Source organism: Eurosta solidaginis, chromosome 1 (genome assembly GCF_040869045.1).
Source record: "Eurosta solidaginis isolate ZX-2024a chromosome 1, ASM4086904v1, whole genome shotgun sequence".
NCBI lineage: Eukaryota > Metazoa > Arthropoda > Insecta > Diptera > Tephritidae > Eurosta > Eurosta solidaginis.
In genome coordinates, this window is record NC_090319.1 from 39,384,810 (window position 1) to 39,406,262 (window position 21,453).

General features: G+C 36.6%; 1 protein-coding gene across 10 annotated transcripts in view; it reads right to left on the reverse strand.

Annotated features, from left to right (window-relative positions):
* dsx (doublesex) overlaps positions 1-21,453 on the reverse strand; it is a 400,330-nt gene that overhangs the window by 21,523 nt on the left and 357,354 nt on the right. For 9 of the 10 annotated variants that reach the window (XM_067787557.1, XM_067787566.1, XM_067787547.1 and 6 more), the window contains one exon: positions 5,742-6,141. In XM_067787557.1, coding sequence (XP_067643658.1) covers positions 5,834-6,141 — 308 coding nt within the window. In that variant the 3' untranslated portion in view covers positions 5,742-5,833. Of the gene's footprint in view, positions 1-5,741; positions 6,142-21,453 lie in introns of those variants that run through there. The other variant, XM_067787582.1, reaches the window with a different exon arrangement.

Below are 21,453 nucleotides of genomic sequence, written 5' to 3' on the forward strand. Positions count from 1 at the left end.
AAATATTGGGCGTTCGGCCTAAACGCGGAAATATTGGGTATCCCCTTCAACGATCGATGAAGTACCTGTAGACAGCAGGGTTTTAAGGAAGCAGTCACACATTTTCAATGCCAATGTCCAGCACTAGCGAATATAAGCTTCCGAACTTTGGGTAGTTGTATGATGCGCGATAGCCTCCGAAGAGGTCGAACCTCTCTTCCAATTAGCGTCGTGCTCCCTTTTTATTTTTTCCTACAAATTAGCGGAGCAGGACCTATGTCTACTCCAAACGGCATCTGCAATGCAAATGAGTTTCCACTGAGAAGCTTTACCAAATCACTGCCGAGGGACGACCCACTTAGAAAAACTTTCTTATAACCAAAAAAACTTCTTTCTAAAATGTTGATGTTGCTTAGCCCGGGGCGTGAACGCAGGATCTTCGGTCGAGACGCTACCACCACACCACGGCGGCCGCCGAAATTGGTTTAAGTAAAAGAAGCATAGGGTGTACAGCAGTGTAGTAATTAATTGTTGCCAAGAGAAAGTGCATAACTTGGGCTCTACTTGGCCTCGGTCTCTCCGATCAGCTCAACCAAACCACGCCTAAAAATATTTTTAGTTGAGCTGTGGATAGCTGATGCTTCCCAGTTAAAACCCAAAAACGAACTGGCCTAAATTGTTAGAAAAGTTACCAACGAGTGGGACAAATTATTTCACTTGCAAAGTGTGCCAGCGCCCTTAGCTAAAGCAAATGTCAAATCTTCTTCTTATGCCTTGCTTGCAACAAAAGTTGCCAGTTGGCTACTTTTTCATGTCAGATGGCGCCAGTGTCGCTCAATCTACCGTTCTCCATAAAAATGCGTGCAATATACACATAATGCATAAGATTGAGTTAAACGCATCTATATGAAAAACTGCTTATGTGACGGGGCTTTCTTTCCTGATGATTTGACAATAGCTTAAAACCATTTGTGCCACTTCAAATAAAAATTTCTCAATGTATTCAATAATTTTCTTGATGTGTAGATGGAAGTTGAAAGGAGCACATCAGCAACACCTCAATTGAGTGGATCCATTTCCGCATACTTCCACACACATATCATCACTGGTCTATCGAAGAATTTTGCTAAAATTTCCTTGCTCTGACATACACACATACATTCATACACAAAATTTGTGTACATATGCATGTATGTATGCATATAAACTTCCATATCTACATAGTTTTGCCACTGAGGACAATCCAGCTAGAAAATACTGCATCTATGCACAAAATTCATACATATGTACATACATAAAAGCTAAGAACAAAAAAACAGATGAAAACGAAAATTTTCCTGCTAAACTTAAATTGTAATCATAAAACTATGCACAAAATTGATTTGATTAAAAGCTGCGATCCTGCAAGGAATATAAAATGAGACGCTTGAAAAGCAAACCAGCACAGAACACAAGTAGCCACTTGAAATGAATCGAGGCTCCGATTACTGTGAAAATGGTATGGCAAAAATAACAAAAGAAACAAAAATAAAAATAAAATTAAATTAAAACAAAATAGTGGTAACACGTTACGTTTAAGCGAACAAAAGGATGCTATTTGTTAAGGAAATAGTGCGAATTTACTGTAATCTGTATTAAAGAAGTTTAACCCATTTGTACGTAGGTATATATGCAATTGGATGTGTATTAGGGTGGGTCAAACTTATTGTTGAAAAGGCACATCCAATTTCTGTTTCTAGAAAATTTTATATCCCAATGCGAATAGGGGCTATCACAAATAAAATACATGAAAATAAATGTAAATTCGGATTCGGATTGGGATATAAAATTTTCTAACAAAATTAGGGAGGCTCGAAATTCATTTCAGACCTATGGTCCCATGAACTATATTACTCAGATGACTCATAGATTCAGGAACTGGATGTGCACCTGAAGTTTTTTTCCCCCATACAATTTCACCCGCCCTAATGTGTAGGTATTGTGACGAATACTAGCGACACTAAGGGGTACTATCATCTCTAAGCTGATACTGAGCAGTGACTTGTATACACATAACCAAATTAATCATTATGTCTACACGTATGTACTTACACGTAGCGGAGAAGCAACGCACAACCACATGCATATATCTGAGATACTCCTGAAAGTATGCAATGGTTGTGCAAGTGTTGCTCACAAACACAAGCGCATGGTGTTTGAGAGAAGCTATAAAAACATGCATCTGTAGTTACAGCTGAGTAATTTTATAGTTGATAACCAAATAGTAAGTTCTGGAAATAGAAAAGCCTAGAAATATGCAACGAGGAAACCAGACAGTATAAAAGGCAGCAACAGTAGTGGCACGACAATCAGTTCGACTTAAGCAAGCTACTGGTTGTGAAGTATCAGTGGTATTGTGAAGTACTTTAATAAAGGCCATTTTGCATTATTGAATATTGGAGTTATTTATTCAACAGTTTAGTGATACGAACGTTAGTACAAGGTTGCAAATAAGAGGAATTGCAGTAAATTCGTTACAGTATGTATGTATTAAATTTGTTAAGGTACTCACGAAATACAAATTTGATAAAGTTTTAAAAATTTTAGTTCCACCAAATAATATTCAAACTCAAAGCACTTGTTTCAGAATTGAATTGAAACTTTTATTATTGAAAAGTTATGTATAAGTTCAAGGATCACAGCTGACGGCATTTTCGAGGTAGATTGATTCTCGGACGTGACATTTGAGCCTATTAATATATTAAGTAGCTCTTCAGGTTTTTTACTCCACATCACGAAGGGATTAAGAGTCACCTATATGGAAGAATCTTTTGCTTGTCAGAGCACAGCATGTGAACCGGAGCTGTATACTACCATATCCATTAGATTCTACTTACTAGATTAAGATTTGACTGACTTAGGTTAGGTTAGATTACCCACACTTCCACTCGCAGACATTATTGACCATTGTGAGTGCTCTCAGTAAGTACAGAGTAGCGGCACATTCGTTTAACCCCATTACCTCCTAGTGGTACTCAACGAACCACTTGCTTTCCCTGATGAACCCAATAAGAAGCGAGACGTCCGCCTTCCCCACCTCTGACAGGCTATCGAAGAACCGCGAGCCCTGAAAACTGAGCCTTCTTCTTTGAAGCCCTGAAAATCGGCAGAGAAAGTGGTAAATCTACTCCTCTTCCTCCTCAGCCTGACAGCTTCTGCAGAGGGAGCTTCTTGGTATTCGCCACCGTTGGAGCATTGGTGCGATAGCACAATAACCTGTGATTACACCTATTAACTGACTTACTTATAATGAAAGTTTGTAGGTGCTCTCTACTTAAATTAGTGAGTTTGGCTGATATTCTTGTTGCTGGAAGTTTAAACAATTTGGCCTGTATTGTCCTGGGCATTGAATTCATTGTTGTCTGAACTGCTTAGTTTCTCAGTTACTTTTGGTTTCTCTAGTGTAAGTCTTTGTGAGTCCACAGAAGATATCTCGGCTAAATAATGCTGATATAGCACCCTGCTTGTCGAGATAATATGCATGTTCATTACTTTCATATCCCTGATGTACCGGAAATCTCCTTGTTTTTGGCTCCCATATCGTTTTGGACTCTAACGCATTCAGCCACTAGCTTAGAAGTAGTTGTGTAAGACTGGCTGTCTGTTACCAAAAGACTTCTGTCCACAAAGGACACCTTAGAATTTTGTGAGATTTTCAGCACAGGGGCCATTGCTTCCCGTAGTTGCAGTATGGGATTATCTATGAATTTTCTTATTAATTTCATAAGCCGCTATGTTCCCGATCTTTAGCTGAGAAATACTTTTAAGGCTTAGTGCTGCAAGAGTTGCCTCTTCTTTCCTATTAGAAAAAGGATGGGAGATACATATTCCCACTAAGGCACAAGTGCATCAGGAAAGGATGTTCTCATCGCGCCCGTTATGCCAATGCAAACGATTCGATGGAGTTTGCTTAGTTTTGTAATTATAAAGCAAAACTTACAAATCTGTGAAAATGCGACAAAAAGAGGGAACGGAACTTTTTGGTTTTACCCATTCAAACTGGGACTCATAAATTCATACAATAAAACAGCGCATAGCGTTTTTTCCCCATAATAAGAGGACATACCAAATCATTCAAATAATGAGAGACACATTATGACATCCAGTAAAAGGGAGTGCAACTTTTGCCCATGCGTAACGGATTGAGGCACTTCGATGCAATATTGTATAGAATATTTCTGAACCGTTTCGGGACTATTTCACCTCTGTTTCGTGAAGATCCCAGAATGTCTTCAAGAGCACTTCAGAATTATTTTAAGGTTCGTTTCGAAACTATTTCGGTGAAGTTTTGTGGCAATTTCAGAATCACTTATGGGCTATTTTCCGAATCGTTTCGACACTGTTTCGAGATCCATTTGGAACAATTTCAGGATCACTTCGAGATTATGTTAGGCATCATTTCGGGACAACTTTTTAATTATTTTGAGTCTATTTCGAAACCATTTTAGAACTATTACAGCATCACTTCGGGGTTATTTACGGAATAGTTTCGACACTATTTTGTGACTTATTTGGAAATGTCGGTATTATTTTTGGTATCATTTCGGAACAAATTTGAATCATTTCGAGACGATTTCTAAGCAATTTAAAGACTGTTACAGGATCCCGATGTCGGCCTAAAATTGATCCAAATTGGTGCAGAAAAATTCCCGAAATAATTTGGAAGTGCTCCTGAAATATTCCTGTAACACCCTGTCCCAAATCGGTTTCGAAATGGTCTCGAGTTGATCCATACCAAATTTACTAAGTGGATATGCAACTTGTATCCCATTGATTCCGCGCAAACTCATGATCACCCATTTTGAAAATGTATCTATAAAGTTTTAAGTCTACCTTATTTCGGTATTCGTACGGTGGCATTGAAAGTTGGCAAAACCTCCTTATCTCTGAACGTTATTCAAAAAGGAACTCGCTTGAAGAGCACCAGCAGATTTTTTTTAAAACGACCTATCACAGCATAAATTTAATACATTTGGAGTTGAGTAAATAATTGCATATATGTGACCCGGTCTGTGAAAAGGTGGCTTATGACTCAAAAAAAATGTTTCCACTTTTTCCAGGTTTCGATAGTTTTTGAGACGCTCTTTCAGCTCTTTCACGTGGTGAAAACTAGAAAGTCCTAACTTGCTTAGAAGTAGAGAAAGAAGAGCACAAATGAAAAACGATGAAGCCTTTGGTTCCTTCGATACCACTTTGGTGGCTGGTGAAGCATCCTCAAATTTTTTTGATATCATTTTTTACGATGGCAATGGAGCCAAAATATCGGTCAGAAACTGGTTTGTGCTTTGCCTTTTGGGCATGACTGTTCATAATGCAAAAGAAAAACTACTAAGAAACTGAAGAAATGCATTGTTTATCTTTAACAGCTGTTTCTCGCAATTTCTTTTTTTGAGTCATAAGCCACCTTTTCATAGACCGGGTCACATATGAAAAAATCTGAGATAAAGTTTTCTTCAAACAAATTCTAAATAAAGCGTTTTCGAATCGATAAATAACTATTATTTTCCCAACAAAATAGAAAGCTCGAAAAATTACTGTTATTTTTTTGGAGAAATAAAAATCTCAAAAAATAACAACTGTTATCCGAATGAAATTAAAAAAACTACAAAAATAACTGTTATACTCCCAACGAAAAAAAAACTCCAAACGAAATAATGCATATAAACGTGGGCTTTAAAGATATAATTAATTATTTAATATATGTAACTAAATTACATACTTACACTAAAAGTACTGCAGCCGTTGTTGTTTCAGCAGCATTCCTATTATTACTACCAGACGGCTGCCCATAGCGCTGCAAAATGTGCTGATGCTGTTACGTGGCTGCGGCAGCTGTAGCGGAATTTGTTAAATTAGAAGCAGATACCACAGGTGCTAACGTATCACTAATTGTACTAGCTGGTCGCGATGTTTTCGGTGGACTAGGCGGTGTACGAGTAAGTACTAGAGCTTCGGGTGATGGCGGTCGTATCGGGGCAGTCAGATGTGAAAAGTGATTAGTAGCACTGCTGAACGTATATGGTAAATATGTAGGTAAGCCGTTAACTAACGCTGCTGAAGAGTAGTAATAGTAAAGTTGTCTATCCATCGCTTGCGATATGACATGATTCAATATTTGTTTCGCTATAATATATATATATATATACAAAATGAATTAGTGACAAGCAATATGACATTTTGAAAGTTAGTTGAACTATACCAAATCTTAGCTTTGTTTGTAAGCTTTCTGAACAAGTTAAAGCTGGAGTCATTGGTGCCGTATGTCGTATCGCTGTATCCGTATCCCTAACGTAATCAGCTGTTTATCGTTACGACGGTAAACCAAAACCCAATTGGTTGGCTACGATACGGTTACGACCTTAGCGGCACCAATAATCGATTGCATTGATTCTCATAAGGTTGGTCGAATCAGCTGTTATAAGGTTACCGATACGGTTACCGATAAAGCACCAATGTCTCCAGCTTAAGATAAGGTTAACACGTCGCCGTTAGAAATAACACCCTATCCCCGCTAAACAAGAAACATCCCCAGCTGAGTGTGCATTCTTCAACTATAGGCTTTTCAGATTTGTCATTTTGGAACAGTTAATACTTAACACTTAGGTTGAACTTGCTGTGACGAAAGGACCTCACCTACATATATCTTCAGTTTACAGACATTTTACGGATGTCTGCTATTTATTCTTAAGATCGCCTGCTTACCCGAACTTCGAATAAAAACGCAAAATTATTGTAGTGGTGTGTGTATGCGAAGCATAGTGAAACAATTTCAGAATAGGATTCACGCATGAGATATGTACTGCTTGAAGTACAAGCGAAAACTGATTCACTGCTTGCTCTGCTGATTCTCAGGCGATGGGTTTGACCGCCATGTAAGTGAATGCCGAGTTAATTCTCGATACATCACGAAGCTCTTGAGGGTATCACTGAACTAGGCCCTTTACAGAATATAGGAGGTATTATCTGTAAAAAAGTAAATAAACGTTTGCTGTCACGGATGCATACAGAAGGCCAGTGTCAGTAGCCCCGCTGCAATACCACAAAAAGACAGCATTGCGGCTTCTCTTCGTACTTTTTTGAGGAACTGAAAAGGATATCAAGTCCTTAATGTTATGCTCCTCGACCTGGCGTAGATTATGCAGAGAGGGAGCTAAAAGGCAGCGCCCCTCTGGCGCCACTTAACACCGGGTAATTGCGGATGAGGTGATCCAACGTTTCCTCTCTTCTTTACAAATCCTACAACATCGAAGATAGGGCACTCCTAGTATTTTACAAGAAAGGCCATCTTGCACAAAGCAGTCCAAAAATCTGGTTTTCTGCATATTCGGGGAACTAAATTCCTAATGAAACGCTCCTCTTCGCCATTCCGCTATATTCCGAACTAACATGAAGGTCCAGCGCCCTTTTCTCGGTTCTTCCCACCGTTCTTGCAACCTAACTAGAAGGAGCATCACTGTAGCCTATATTACCCACAGCAGGCAGAAGAACACATGGACCTGCTATAGACTAAAGGCTTATAAGCCTTACTTCCTTCAGGTTATGAAAAAAGCTCTTAGACATGCACATCAGGTCGGTCCAAAATGGATCCATGCTTTCAATGCACAACATATAGACAATAATAAAGAAATCATTGCGGTTACCGATGTCCTAGGCAAAGTTGGCATAAACATATCTGCAAATTGGCGCTATCAATGGTGCAAAATAGGGTAATACAAGCTGGCATAGAAAAAGGAACTCTACAAGGAGATGTTGTCTCACTGCTTTTGTAGGTCGTTGCACTGAACGAGATCCTACTAGAGCTCAATAAAAATGGAGCGGAGACAGCCAAAATCGGCGTTAAAGTAAGCCAGACCCGCCGCTGGCAGTTTTTTGACTGCGTGCAAATACCGATAATGGCGCCTTTTGATTACATATCGTCGCTCCCATGGAAGAATAACACGTTTCAGATTTTCTATGCTAGTTTTCTATGAGAAAAACTGAAACGTGTTAGTCTTTCAAGGGACAATATTATACTCAGTTTTGCTTTAAAAAAGATTTATTTAAAATTTTGTTCATCATAGAATATAAAAGAAAAGAAATCTTAAGTAAATAGGTATAAAACATTTATTTTGATTGGGGTCATTAGGGCCATTTTCACCATCTCCGGTTAACGCTAACTGGCAGTTTATTTGACAGATAACCGGACGATTTCTGGTAAATAAACTGTCAGTCAGCGCTAACCGGAGATGGTGAAAATGGCCTTTAATAATATTTGTTTACTAAAATGTAAAACTTAAAACAATACATACATACATCCATATGTATTCGTAAAAATTGTTCTTCCTTTTATTGTAAATCCTCTGACCCACATTATTAGCCACTGTTTTACAATTCGTTGTTTTCCTTCTGCTTGGAAGAAAGCAATAGTTGTACCTGTCCCTAACAAACCGCTTGCTGCGGATCCTTCGGACTTCAGACCGATTAGTATCGTACCATTGTTTTCAAAAGTGTGCGAATCTTTAATGGCTGAACAAATATCTAATTTTGTTGGAGAAAACAACCTGCTCTCTCCTCTACAGTCTAGCTTTAAGCATAAACACAGTTGTGCCACTGCCATGGTAAAAATCATAGATGACATCAGAGGGCCATTTGATAACTGCGACATAACCATTCTTAGCATGTGGTTTTCTCTAGGGCATTCGATTTGGTCAACCACGAGCTATTGTGCTGGAAACTCCGTCACTTCTTTGCCTTTTCTGATAGTTCCATTAAAGTCATGGCTAGTTACCTCCAAAGTAGGGAACAAAAGGTCAGAGGAGAGAAAGCTTCGTCAGAATTCAAATCCATTAAAGCAGATGTTCCTCAGAGATCAGTTCTTGGTCCTTTGTTATTTAGTATGTTTGTCAATGATGTTTTTTCCGTGTGTAAGCTTATGTTAATGTCCACGCATTTGCTGAAATTCAGTTGTACCTTTCTAACCGTGTTGGCCTCGTTGAAGACTTAAGATTCAAAGTAAACTGTGATCTGTCTGCTGTATTCTGTTGGGCTAAAAACAACGCTTTATGTCTTAACGCTGCAAAATCGTACGTTATGTCGATATTCAAAAATGAAATCGACACTGAAAGTACCTTAGTACCACTGACAAAGCTAAAAATTTAGGCTTTGTATTAAAGAACAAATTAACTTCTTTGGACCATGTTAATAAAGTAGTCAGTAATGTTTATGTAATACTGCGGACCTTACGCATATCGGCACCGTTCACACCACAGGAAGCTCGTCGCAATGTTACCAGGCATGTGTATGGGGTAGGTCGATACGATCACATATCACCCTGTAGGGTTAAAATTCTGGGATGCAACATCCTTAATTATTTGGCTGCCAGAAACTGTATGTTCATATTTAAACTGTTAGAATGTAAGGTCCCCAAGTATCTATATGAAAAACTTAATTTTACCAGGTCTCAAAGAAACCATTGGTTCCAATGTTTAAATACTTAACATCTAGCAGATTGTTTTTTATTAGCGCTGTTAGACTTTGGAACTCAATTCTTCAATCAATTAAAGTAGGGCTGAATAATGGCAACTTCAAAAACATTATACTGAAATACTTCGCTAATGTTGATATTTCTTCTATATTTTGACTAAAATACTCTTTCTAAAATAATCTTTCTGTCATCTAATTTCCTTGTTTCTCCTTTCATTGTTTTCTGTTCCTCCACTATTCATGCATCTAGATTTAAAAATGCGGGCAGCTCCAGCAAAAGCTGAAAACAAATAAGTTGCCGACCTCTGCTTGGGAAACGTTAAAGCAATGCGAAGTCGATATGTACCCAATAGTTCACGTTTTTCTTCGCATATTCTGCACATTTCCTGTGACAAACGCGAGCTCTGAACGCTCTTTTTCCACCCTTCGCCGTTTGAAAACATGGCTCAGAACTACTATGCTACAAGAAAGATTGATCGGTTTGGCACTACTACATACGCATTTCGACATTGAAGTCACACCTGAAAATGTCATTGACAGATTTGCGAAAATAGGACCACATCGTCTTGTTTTATGATTTTATTTTTTTAACAATTGTATCATGTACAGACTAAATATTGACTGAAATGGAATATATTGTTACGAATATTAGCAAAACTAAGGGCTGCTGCCATCTCTAAAGCGGCAATTACCCACCGACGTGTGTCGTACGTACGGTCGTTTGTCGTACGAAACACGTTTGAGCGAACCCTCAAGCCCGTAGGAATCAATGTGTGCGTCTGTGTACATGTACATAATATATTTGTGTGTGTATTGTTTACAGCAAAGCACTGTTGCCATTGACCAGTTTGCATGCATGCTTATGGAAACATCAACTTTTTCCAATTTAATTTTTGATGTTGTAAAAGGCTGGAATTAATATTAAATAAATATAAATAGATTACTTATTCATAATCTGCACTTTTACATAATTATTTCGAATTATTTTCACAATTGTTCAAACTTTAATTAGGTGTTTTTGCATAAAACTGCAAACGGTCAAAAATTAGCGCACAAAAGTTTACTAGGCAACTCTATCTAGTGAGAGAGCGATCAGCTGACACGTTCTTACGGAAAAAATCAAAATTGTTTTTGCGGCAGTTACCCACGAACGTACGTAGAAAAAACGTGTCAGCTGACACGACCTATCTTATGAGTGTGCAATGTAAACGAAAACTCACCAACGTGCAACGCCCGTACGTACGTAGCCCGGAACGTAGAAATCAAAACAATTTTGATTTTTTCCGTAAGAACGTGTCAGCTGATCGCTCTCTCACTAGACAGAGTTGCCTAGTAAACTTTTGTGCGCTAATTTTTGACCGTTTGCAATTTTATGCAAAAATGCCTAATTAAAGTTTGAAAAATTGTGGAAATAATTCGAAATAATTATGTAAAAGTGTTGATTATAAATATTTAATCTATTTATACTTATTTAATATGTATTCCGACCTTTTACAATATCAAAAATTAAATTGGAAAAAGTTGATGTTTCCATAAGCATACATGCAAAATGGTCAATGGCAACAGTGCTTATCTGTAAACAATACACACACAAATATGTTATGTACATTTACACAGACGCACACATTGATTCCTACGCGCTTGAGAGTTCGGTCAAACGTGCTTCGTACGACAAACGTCCTTACGTACGGCACACGTCGGTGGGTAACTGCCGCATTTGATTTCTACGTTCCGGGCTACGTACGTACGGGCGTTGCACGTCGGTGAGTTTTCTTTTACATTGCACACTCATAAGATAGGTCGTGTCAGCTGACACGTTTCTGGTACGTACGTTCGTGAGTAACTGCCGCATAAGCCGATGCTAAGCAGCGCCTTGCATGCACATCCATAAATCAATTATTATGTATCTACATAAACGAATCAATCATTGTGTCTACACATATGTAGGTACACGCAGCTGAGAGCAATGCACAAGCACATGCAGATATCTTATCTGAAATGCTCCTAAAGGTATACAATTGTGATTGTGGAAGTGTCGCCCACACATACAAGCTCATGGAGTATGAGAGAAGCTATAAAAATTATACATCTGTAATTGTAGCTGAGCAATTTATAACTAACTAGTAAAGCCGTGGTTACTCACGAACGTACGTAGAAAAAACGTGTCAGCTGACACGACCTATCTTATGAGTGTGCAATGTAAACGAAAACTCACCGACGTGCAACGCCCGTATGTACGTAGCCCGGAACGTAGAAATCAAAACAATTTTGATTTTTTCCGTAAGAACGTGTCAGCTGATCGCTCTCTCACTAGACAGAGTTGCCCAGTAAACTTTTGTGCGCTAATTTTTGACCGTTTGCAGTCTTATACAAAAACACCTAATTAAAGTTTGAAAAATTGTGAAAATAATTCGAAATAATTATGTAAAAGTGCAGATTAGAAATATTTAATCTATTTATATATAATTAATATTAATTCCAGCCTTTTACAACATCAAAAATTAAATTGGAAAAAGTTGATGTTTCCATAAACATGCATGCAAAATGGTCAATGGCAATAGTGCTTATCTGTAAACAATACACACACAAATATGTTATGTACATGTACACAGACGCACACAATGATTCCTACGGGCTTGAGAGTTCGGTCAAACGTGCTTCGTACGACAAACGGCCGTACGTACGGCACACGTCGGTGGGTAATTGCCGCATAAGTTCTGGAATTAGAAAAGCCTAGAAATATGCAAAGAGGAGGTCGGACAGTATAAAAGGGCGACAACAGTGTAGGCGAGAGAGTCAGTTTCATTTGAGCTATCAATCAGTTTGGTTATTAAGCAAGCTATTCGTTGCAAAGTATAAGTGTTATTGTGAAGTACTTTAATAAAGGCCATTTTTCCATTATTCAATATTGTAGTTATTTATTCAACAGTTTAGCGATACGAACGTTGGCAGGAGATTGAAAATAAGGGGAATTGCAGTAAATTCGTTACAATATAATACTAATCTACATAGTAGTTTCTTATCACAAAACGGAGTTTTACTAATTTTTAATTTTTCTTGCTTGGTCTACTATTTTACATTATCACTATATATATTTAAAAAAAATGCTTGATCTAAGATTCTAAAAAAAGCTCTATTTTATATTTAATTTTGGGGTCCATGATTACTTCATCATTCTGCTCCTATTGAAATTGAGTTGGTTTTTTCTTGGGCGAATGGTATTTACTGGTGGAAAATCTGTTTCAACATTAAGGTCTTGAGCCACTTTGGAAACTTCTGCTAGAACAATTTGAAAGTGTTCATTCGTGCGATATTCTGTGAACTTAGCAAGCAATTATATTATAAGATTTGAGCCGATTTGAGTATTCATTGTGGAACTCTCTATCATTTTACTCAATGCATTAATTTCGTTTAAAACTTCGAAACCAATTACTACCGAGCAAATAAATCTATAATTTTGAATATTAAGAGCAAGCGAATGAGCTTTATGAGAAATATTGCAATCCCATTCCGAAGAGTTACCAGATATTTCCAGCAAGGCGTCAAATATTTTTTCGAGGTGGTACCTTAGGGGCTTAACTGCATCGATTCGGCTGGACCATCGCGTGGCACTTAAAGCTTTTAATTTTAAATATGGCAAATGTTTGCAAATTATCGACCACCTTTTTGTTGATGATGAAAAGAAAACGTAAATTTCTTGAATTACATTAAAGAAATTAGCAGTTTCATGTGTTGTATTTGCTGCATCGTTCACTACCAAATTTAGGCAATGAGCCGAGCATGGGACATAAAATGCGCGGTTATTGATTTGCAAAATTTTTTCCACGCGTATTACAACCGTTGTCATAACCTTGACCGCGCAGGTTTTGAATGTTGAGATTTAATTGTGAAAATAAGTCCAAAACAAAATGGAATAAACATTCACCGGTGGAGCAGGTGATAGGACAGAAACCAACGAAATTGTCACATATCTCAAGATTATTGGTTTTGCGATTTAACAGAACATGCATCAGCACATTTATTTCATTCTGAATTTGTTCTCCTAAATAGTGAGTCATACGACCTGAATCTAATTTTGAAGTTTGAATTCTGTGAATATGTTCCCGTATTACTGTATCAAAGGATGCTATCATTTCGATTGCTTTTAGAAAATTAGCATTATCATATAATATTTTGGACGATCCCCGGAAAGCCAGGCACTGTCTAGATAAAAACTTGATAACAGCTATGATTCTTTCTAGCACGTCGCACCATTGTTTTTTTTTCGATTCTAATAGTCGCAGTTGCATTTGATTTACAGTAGCTTTATTTTTTAACATACTGTTCAATTGTACCCACGATTTTACATTTTCACTGTGGTAAGCGCTTGTTTCATGTCTTTTCAAGGTTAATGATAAATGTTGCCAATCAGAAAAACCGTTCAAAGCAGATAAACTACTAGTAGATTGACCAAATATTTTACAACAAAAACAATAGACACAATCTTTTGAAGTGGAGTAAAGAAGCCATTCTCGTATAACTTTTTCTCCATTGGCAAGATTTCTATAATAGTGGTTGTCTGTAAATTTTCTTCCATCGTCACTTAGAGGAAAGTTGTAGTTTGACACCTGTATGGACCCACGACTAACTAAAATATTTACAAGATCATTAGAAATACTGGCAGGCCACAAGCCGGGATCATCACCACAATCTAAATTGCTACAAATTACAGATGATGACGGGAAATTGCTTAGAGGTTCCTCAGTAGTACTTTTTCCGGTTTCACTGTACTCTCCTTCTGAAGAACATACATATGTATGTACATCTATTTGTTCAGATACGTCCATAGCTTCTTGATTTAAAGCTGCGTCTGTTAACGCTTCGTCAACATTTTCTTGACATTCCGTTTCTTTATTTTCGGGCTTATTTTAAAATTTCTTTAAGGAATCCGCCAATTGCTCCTTCTGTCCCTCTTTTTCTCGTTTTCGCTGTCGTGATTGTGCTCCGGAAAGTTTTTTCTTTTTATGCGGTTCCTTAAATTACACAGTGCTACAAAAAAAAAATATCTCAAGCACTTTTGTAGCGACATAGTGTCCGTTGTAGGTCTTGATGAGTACATCAAGATGCCGTGTTTCAAAATTTTCTAACACCCCAAAATTTTCAAGTTATTGTTGAAAAACTGTTTTTCTTGTACCTCGCGCGTTCAAAAATTCGTTACTCCGTCATTTTTCCATCAATTTTTTATTGCTTAACAGTTTTGGAAAACTGAAAGATAGGGCTTTAAAAATATGTATATTTGTCTACACTTTTTATAGCAAATTTTTGAGATTTTTTAAAAGTTATCTAAAATTTTCTCGTTTTTTTTTTAATTTTTCAAAGTTTGACGGCTTTTTAATGTATCATTTCTTTAATGAATTATTTTTTTCTTGAAGGGATTGAGAGAACATTCTAGTTCGAGTAAAAAAAGTACTGGTTGATCAAATTCGGTTGAGAATTGTTGAAATTACAACACTTTTTGTGAACAAGAAAATTCTGCTCTCATCGTAGAATCGATATCGCGCCATGTCAGGATTGAATGTATGATTTCAGTATATCGCTGCCATCGTATTGAACATTCTTATCGTTTCTTTTATTCCACCAATTATTTTTTGTTATAACAAAATTTCAATTATTGACTTTAATTATTTAAACAATTTCGATATTTTTTATTTATCTACATATATCATCTCTCGAGTAATTTTATTTCGCTCCTATGTTGGAGAGAAAAAATAAAGAAATAAATAGTTGCAAATATATTTACATACAATTTTGTTTTATATTATGTACTTAATACAAAAAAAAAAAAGCTTCGAATTTCGATAGCTGTTAAAAATGTTTGCTAGATCTTTTACGTTTATAAGCCACATCGTCAGTATCGTGTTTTAGAGACCAGCAATAATTTGCCAGCATTCTGATCTGACCTTTTCCGACAAAGCGTTTTTCGATCTCTAATACTTCCTGATGGAACCGTTCTCCCTGTTCGTCACTGAATTGTCCGAGATTTTCAGGGAAGAAATCCAAATGTGAATGCAGGAAATGGACTTTGATTGACATTCTGCACCCCATCTGCCCATAAGCCTCTAGAAACTCATTCACTATTTCTACGTAGTTGACGCTGCTGTTATTCCCCAAAAAATTGTTGCATAGAGAAATAAAACTCGCCCATGCTCTTTGCTCTACGTTATTACATTTTTTGAAAAATTCCGTATCAGAAAAATTTTTTCGTATTTGTGGGCCAACAAAAATACCTGTAAAGTTGACAATAATGAGAAAATTGCTGTAAATTACAGATTCTTATAGGAATTTTATATACCTTCTGGGAAAACTGTTTTCAAGTGTGAAAAAGCTTCACCGTCTTTTTGAAGTTGTTTAAAAAATTGTTTCATATAGCCTAACTTTAGATGTAATGGTGGCAAAATAATTTTATCGCTCTTGACGAGAGGAATGTTTACAACGTTTTTTTTCCTAACTCAAGCGTCTTTCTGGGTGGCCATTGACTTTTTTTGTAAGTATCTTTTCCACGACTATCCCATTCACACAGGTGGCAAGGAAATTTCGTGTACCCTCCTTGCATTCCGAAAAGAATTGTCAGGATTTCAAGTTGGAAACGATTTGTCATTGATGTTTATTGTATTATTAGTGTTTTCTTCAGTGTTGCATAAGTTTCTTCCATATCCGTCGCGTACGCTATTGGAACTGACGGCAACTCGTTGTTGTTATGTAGTAAAACAGCTTTTAAACCTAGTAAATTGAATTATTGAAAAAAAAATATATATATTGAAACTTTTCTGTCGGTCTTTTAAACACGATAGATGAAACACTTACTCTTGCATACGATACGATGTTTCGTATCAACGAATAACCCGCAGACGTAACAAAACTTATTACGCTTATCACACATTTTTAAAAAAGTACCTTGTAGCAACACGTACAACCACTGACTGATTTGATTCTACCAAAATGACAGTATCCTAACTTTCGTCTTGTCATTTATCTTACAGAGGTAAAGAGGCAAATGTCTCGGAGAGCAATTAAATAACTGTGTATCTCATTTCCACAAACAAGAAAAACCGTTGTCAAAACCGTGGTCATATCAATTTTTCCTAACACATGATTTGATGATAAAAGTAAATAATTTAGTTTATCTTTGTTTCATAATTAAATCATAAAAAAAAGGTTAAACGGAGCATAGAGAATGCTCAAAACAACGGCGACGATATACTGAAATCATACATTCAATCCTGACATGGCGCGATATCGATTCTACGATGAGAGCAGAATTTTCTTGTTCACAAAAAGTGTTGTCATTTCAACAATTCTCAACCAAATTTGATCAACCAGTACTTTTTTTTACTCAAAATAGAATGTTCTCTCAATCTCTTTAAGAAAAAAAATAATTCATTTAAGAAATGATACATTAAAAAGCCGTCAAACTTTGAAAAATTAAAAAAAAAAAAACGAGAAAATTTTAGATACCTTTTGAAAAATCTCAAAAATTTGCTATAAGAAGTGTAGATAAATATATATATTTTTAAAGCCCTATCTTTCAGCTTTACAAAACTGTTAAGCAATCAAAAATTGATGGAAAAATGACGGAGTAACGGATTTTTGAATGCGCGAGGTACAAGAAAAACAGTTTTTCAAAAATAACTTGAAAATTTCGGGGTGTTAGAAAATTTTTAAACACGGCATCTTGATCTACTCATCAAGACCTACAACGGACACTAGGTCGCTATTAAAGTTCAAAATCAGTGTAGCACAGTGTTATTTGTACCCATTGAATACTTATTTTAAATTAATCTAAGTAACTACAAAAGAAACTAATAAAAATAATAATACATGGGTATTTACTATAACAGCATCCACCCTGCAGCGAAAAGGGGAGACAATCCCGCATAGAAACACTTTCGCACTACAGGTTTAATGATTACCTATGAACTGGTGCTAGTAGGATGCATAGCGGAACGGTTGGTAGCCACCGCTGTACTAACAGGGAAGGCTACGACTATTTTAGAGCCACCTAGGACTGAACTAGTTAAGAACGCGTTCAAAAGGTCTGCAGAAGGAGCCAATTGTCATTTCGTAGGACATCATAATATTAAAATTACTAGTACTGTCTTTTAATGAGATAGTTCTGGGATGAGTTTGGGAATTCTTTTATAAACTTATTACGGAATAGTCTTCTATAATTTATGGAAAATATATCGATTCTTAATCGAGCAGTTATCGATTTTTTATATAGTTATTTTAAAGATTCCTTATCAAATCGATAACTCGACGATTCGTAATTGCTCATAAACCCATAATAAAACAATATAATGTCAGTATCAGTTGTTTCCGATGAGAACGACGAAGCTCTTCTCAAAAAGCCCAAAATCATTGGTTTTTCATAAAATTTCCTCTGTCGGGGTCTAACTTAAACTCCCGGGCGAGTTCTATTTAATTTAAAAACATTAGGTTTTTGGACGTACGCTAATATGTTTACAAATCGAACTTCACGAGTACTTGGTACTCACTCCTTTCTTTATACTCAGTTGAGCAAAGCTCACAGAGGATATTAATTTTGTTCGCGTAACTGTATATTGTAACGGCATAAACTAATCGAGAAAGATAACTTCCATATATCAAAATGATCAGGATGAGATATCTTACTGAAATTTGGTACGAAGGTTCCTTGACACTCATCTCCGCAACCTATTTAAATTGAGCGAAATCGGACAATAACCACGCCCCCTTTTCATATACGTAGAACTATCAAAATCGCCAAAAACGTGATAATTCAGTAGCTGCATTATTAACTACCATACCAAATTTCAGGAGCGGGTTGATATAGCGTCCCCTAGTTCAAAATTTTGAAAACTTACAAAAAGGGGAGTGACTGCCCACTTATGACAAAATAAATTTTTCAATTATTGGTTATAAAACAAAAACAGTTACAGCTGTAGACACAAGATTTGGCAAACCTTTAACCTTTATAACAGGGAATGCGCCGGGGAAAAAATTATTGAAATCTGTGAAGGACCACGCCCACTTTTATATAAAAGTAATTGAAATAGACCGTCGGCGATTACAATAGGCAATATCTTTATGAAAAACAACATGATATTTTACTTCAAAAGTGTATTTAAAATAAGAAAATGAATAAATGAAACAATTTTGGAAATAGGCGTGGCATGGTCCCTATTTTGACTAAGCGTTTGCCAGTTTGCCAAACCTTTCGGGAGTCAGCACTCGAAGTGCAATAGACGTATCCTGATAAAATGTAACACATATTCTGCTTATAACCCCACATATTTCTGCCAAAAGTGGACCACGTCAATTAAGGACCACGCCACTTTTATATAAACGATATTTACCCTGTGCGAATATAATAGTCAAAATCTTTGCGAAAAAATTTATGTCGAAGGTGTTTTAGTTCTAGAGAGTATTTGTAAGAAGAAAACGAATAAATAAACAATATCTTAAAATGGGAGTGGCACCTACCCTTTTTAGAACAATACTTCGTCTACGTTTCCGGAGCCACAACTGGAAACAAGATTTATGAATTCGGTACACTTAATTCCTCTATAAAGGGGAATATTTCTAATAAAAGTAGCCAACATCCTTTAATAGACATGCCCAATTTTGATTATAATTAGTGTTAAAAGACTAAAACTAATTGGCGATAGAAGCTGTCAACTGAGTAGATATATAATATTCGGTTCTACCCGAACTTAACTTCCTTACTTGTTTTAAACCGCCCTATTGTAAAATATGACATGCTGAGTTACGCCCCTAGCTGATTTGCCCATCGAAGTATTATTAAAATATGTACATAAGTACATACTTTACGGCAAAGTCTTTGCGCATGATCTTGTTAGTGATAGTAATTATTGAGATCAGTCAATAATTGTAGATAAGTAGGTACTTACTTACCATAATCACAATTTAATTATGATCACTCTAATAAAGTTTGATTATCAAAAAATATATCTAGATCCACAATTGAAGACCTTTTAACAACGTAATTGCAATTTAATGTGAACTATTTATGTATGTATATAAAACTAGTTAACCAACCGACCAACTGCGAAATAAGCTTAACAGGGGACTCTCCTAACTTTGACAGCCCTGCCTTTCATAGGCAAGTGTCCGATGTTCAGTAAATACTGACATTATTTTTGGATCACAATAAAATATCTAGAAATTTTGAAATCCATCAATGTGGATGGCAATAGTGTCAATATATATTGATGTGTATCACCTCCGTAACCCAGCAATATGTGATTTATCAGTGTTTGGTGAAATAAAAACAAAATATTGCTAATTAAAGGATATAATATAATCAAAGATATTTTTGAAAGCGAAAATCTAAGTAGTGTAAGTAAAAAACAGAATTGTTAATTTTTTTTATTGCAAGTAAAACTGATTTAATACTAATATTTTGTACTAAGGGTATATAACAATGAAATATAGTACCCAGTGCAGGTAGAATCGCAACTTATGACAGAACAAACAATTTCAAAGGATCGTTCGTTTTTATTTGTTATCGTAAGTACTTTCATTATATATTGGGGTATATTCATAGTCAAACCTATTTAAGAACTATGGGCTATCTGTCAAAAAAAGCTGAAACTAACTTTAAGCACCAACTACATAAATTCCTTCAGTATCAGTATCCCTCATATGGATAGCGACAAAAGTGGCAAAATATAAATTTTTCACCCTACAGCTGGTTAGGTCCGAACTATGTAAAACGTGGGGAGATACTAATTTTTTCTGCTCTAAAACAAAACTCCAATTGTATCAGAGCGTTCAATCCCTTCAATATCTGAAAGTAAATCTGAGTAACTGTGTTAATTTTTTGATGTTTTGTAGTGCTGCATGGGAATGGAAAAGACTGCTACGCAAAGAATATTTACCAAGCATAATTAGTTAATTTTTAGTGAAACGAAACATAACGACTGTATCTTGAGAATTTTTAATAGGAAAATATCTATATCAATGAGCCAGAACATTTCCGTGATAATTGAGCGTGATACGGAGCTAGAAACCCGACCGAATGATAGCTATTTGTATCGAGTTTGGAGCGCCATCAAGCGGGGATGGCACCTCAACCTTCTGACAGACGAAGTTTCTTAACGGATTCTAATAGATGGGGTTGTAAGGGCAAAGATTGCGGTCCGAGCTTGTAAGGTTTTTTTTTATTCTTTAGAGTGGATGACTATTTAATATGAAATTCACTTTCCATAATACGTTGTTCGATTTGGCGCCCCTTGGACGTGGCGCCCGCGTGCTGTGCACGCCTTGCACACTCGCTTACGGCGGGCCTGAAGTAAGCCCTAGTAAAACTTTGATACTGTTTACTATCACAAAAACAAAATACCACAGTTTCGACCGCCTTCTCCTAAAGTAAATATGTAAAAGTAAAAAGTACTGCCCTCACACTCTCTACGAGATTCAAGCATCTGGGCACCGACAAAGAAAGCAAGCTTAGCTGGAAAACTAATATCGAACGTGGGGTCGAAAGACTTACATAGCCTTGTACTCGTGTTAAAGAATGGCCAGCCGAAACTAGGGTCTACAACCCAAACTCGTGATGTGGTTCCGTCGTCCGAACCATAATAAACTATGAAGCTATAATATCGTGCTCGGCCATGGACAAACAGGATAATATTAAAAAGGTGAATAGAGTACAGCGGCAAGTCTTCGGCGGGGTAACAGGTGCACGAAGGTCGTGTCCAATTGACGCATACATTACTCTTATAATATGGGATCCTGGTCACGGGAACTTTGAAGGCAGACGAAGTTACAAAATTGGCCAAGTGACGAAAGTTAAGCGAAGAGAGGACCTGCAAACAGGTAAAGAAATAAATACCCAAATGCCACAATAAGCGGACATGTCCGGTTGGCCTAATGCTGAGGAAATGTGGATCTTTGCAAGAGCTGCGGCGCGGATGGCAGTAAAGAAACAGT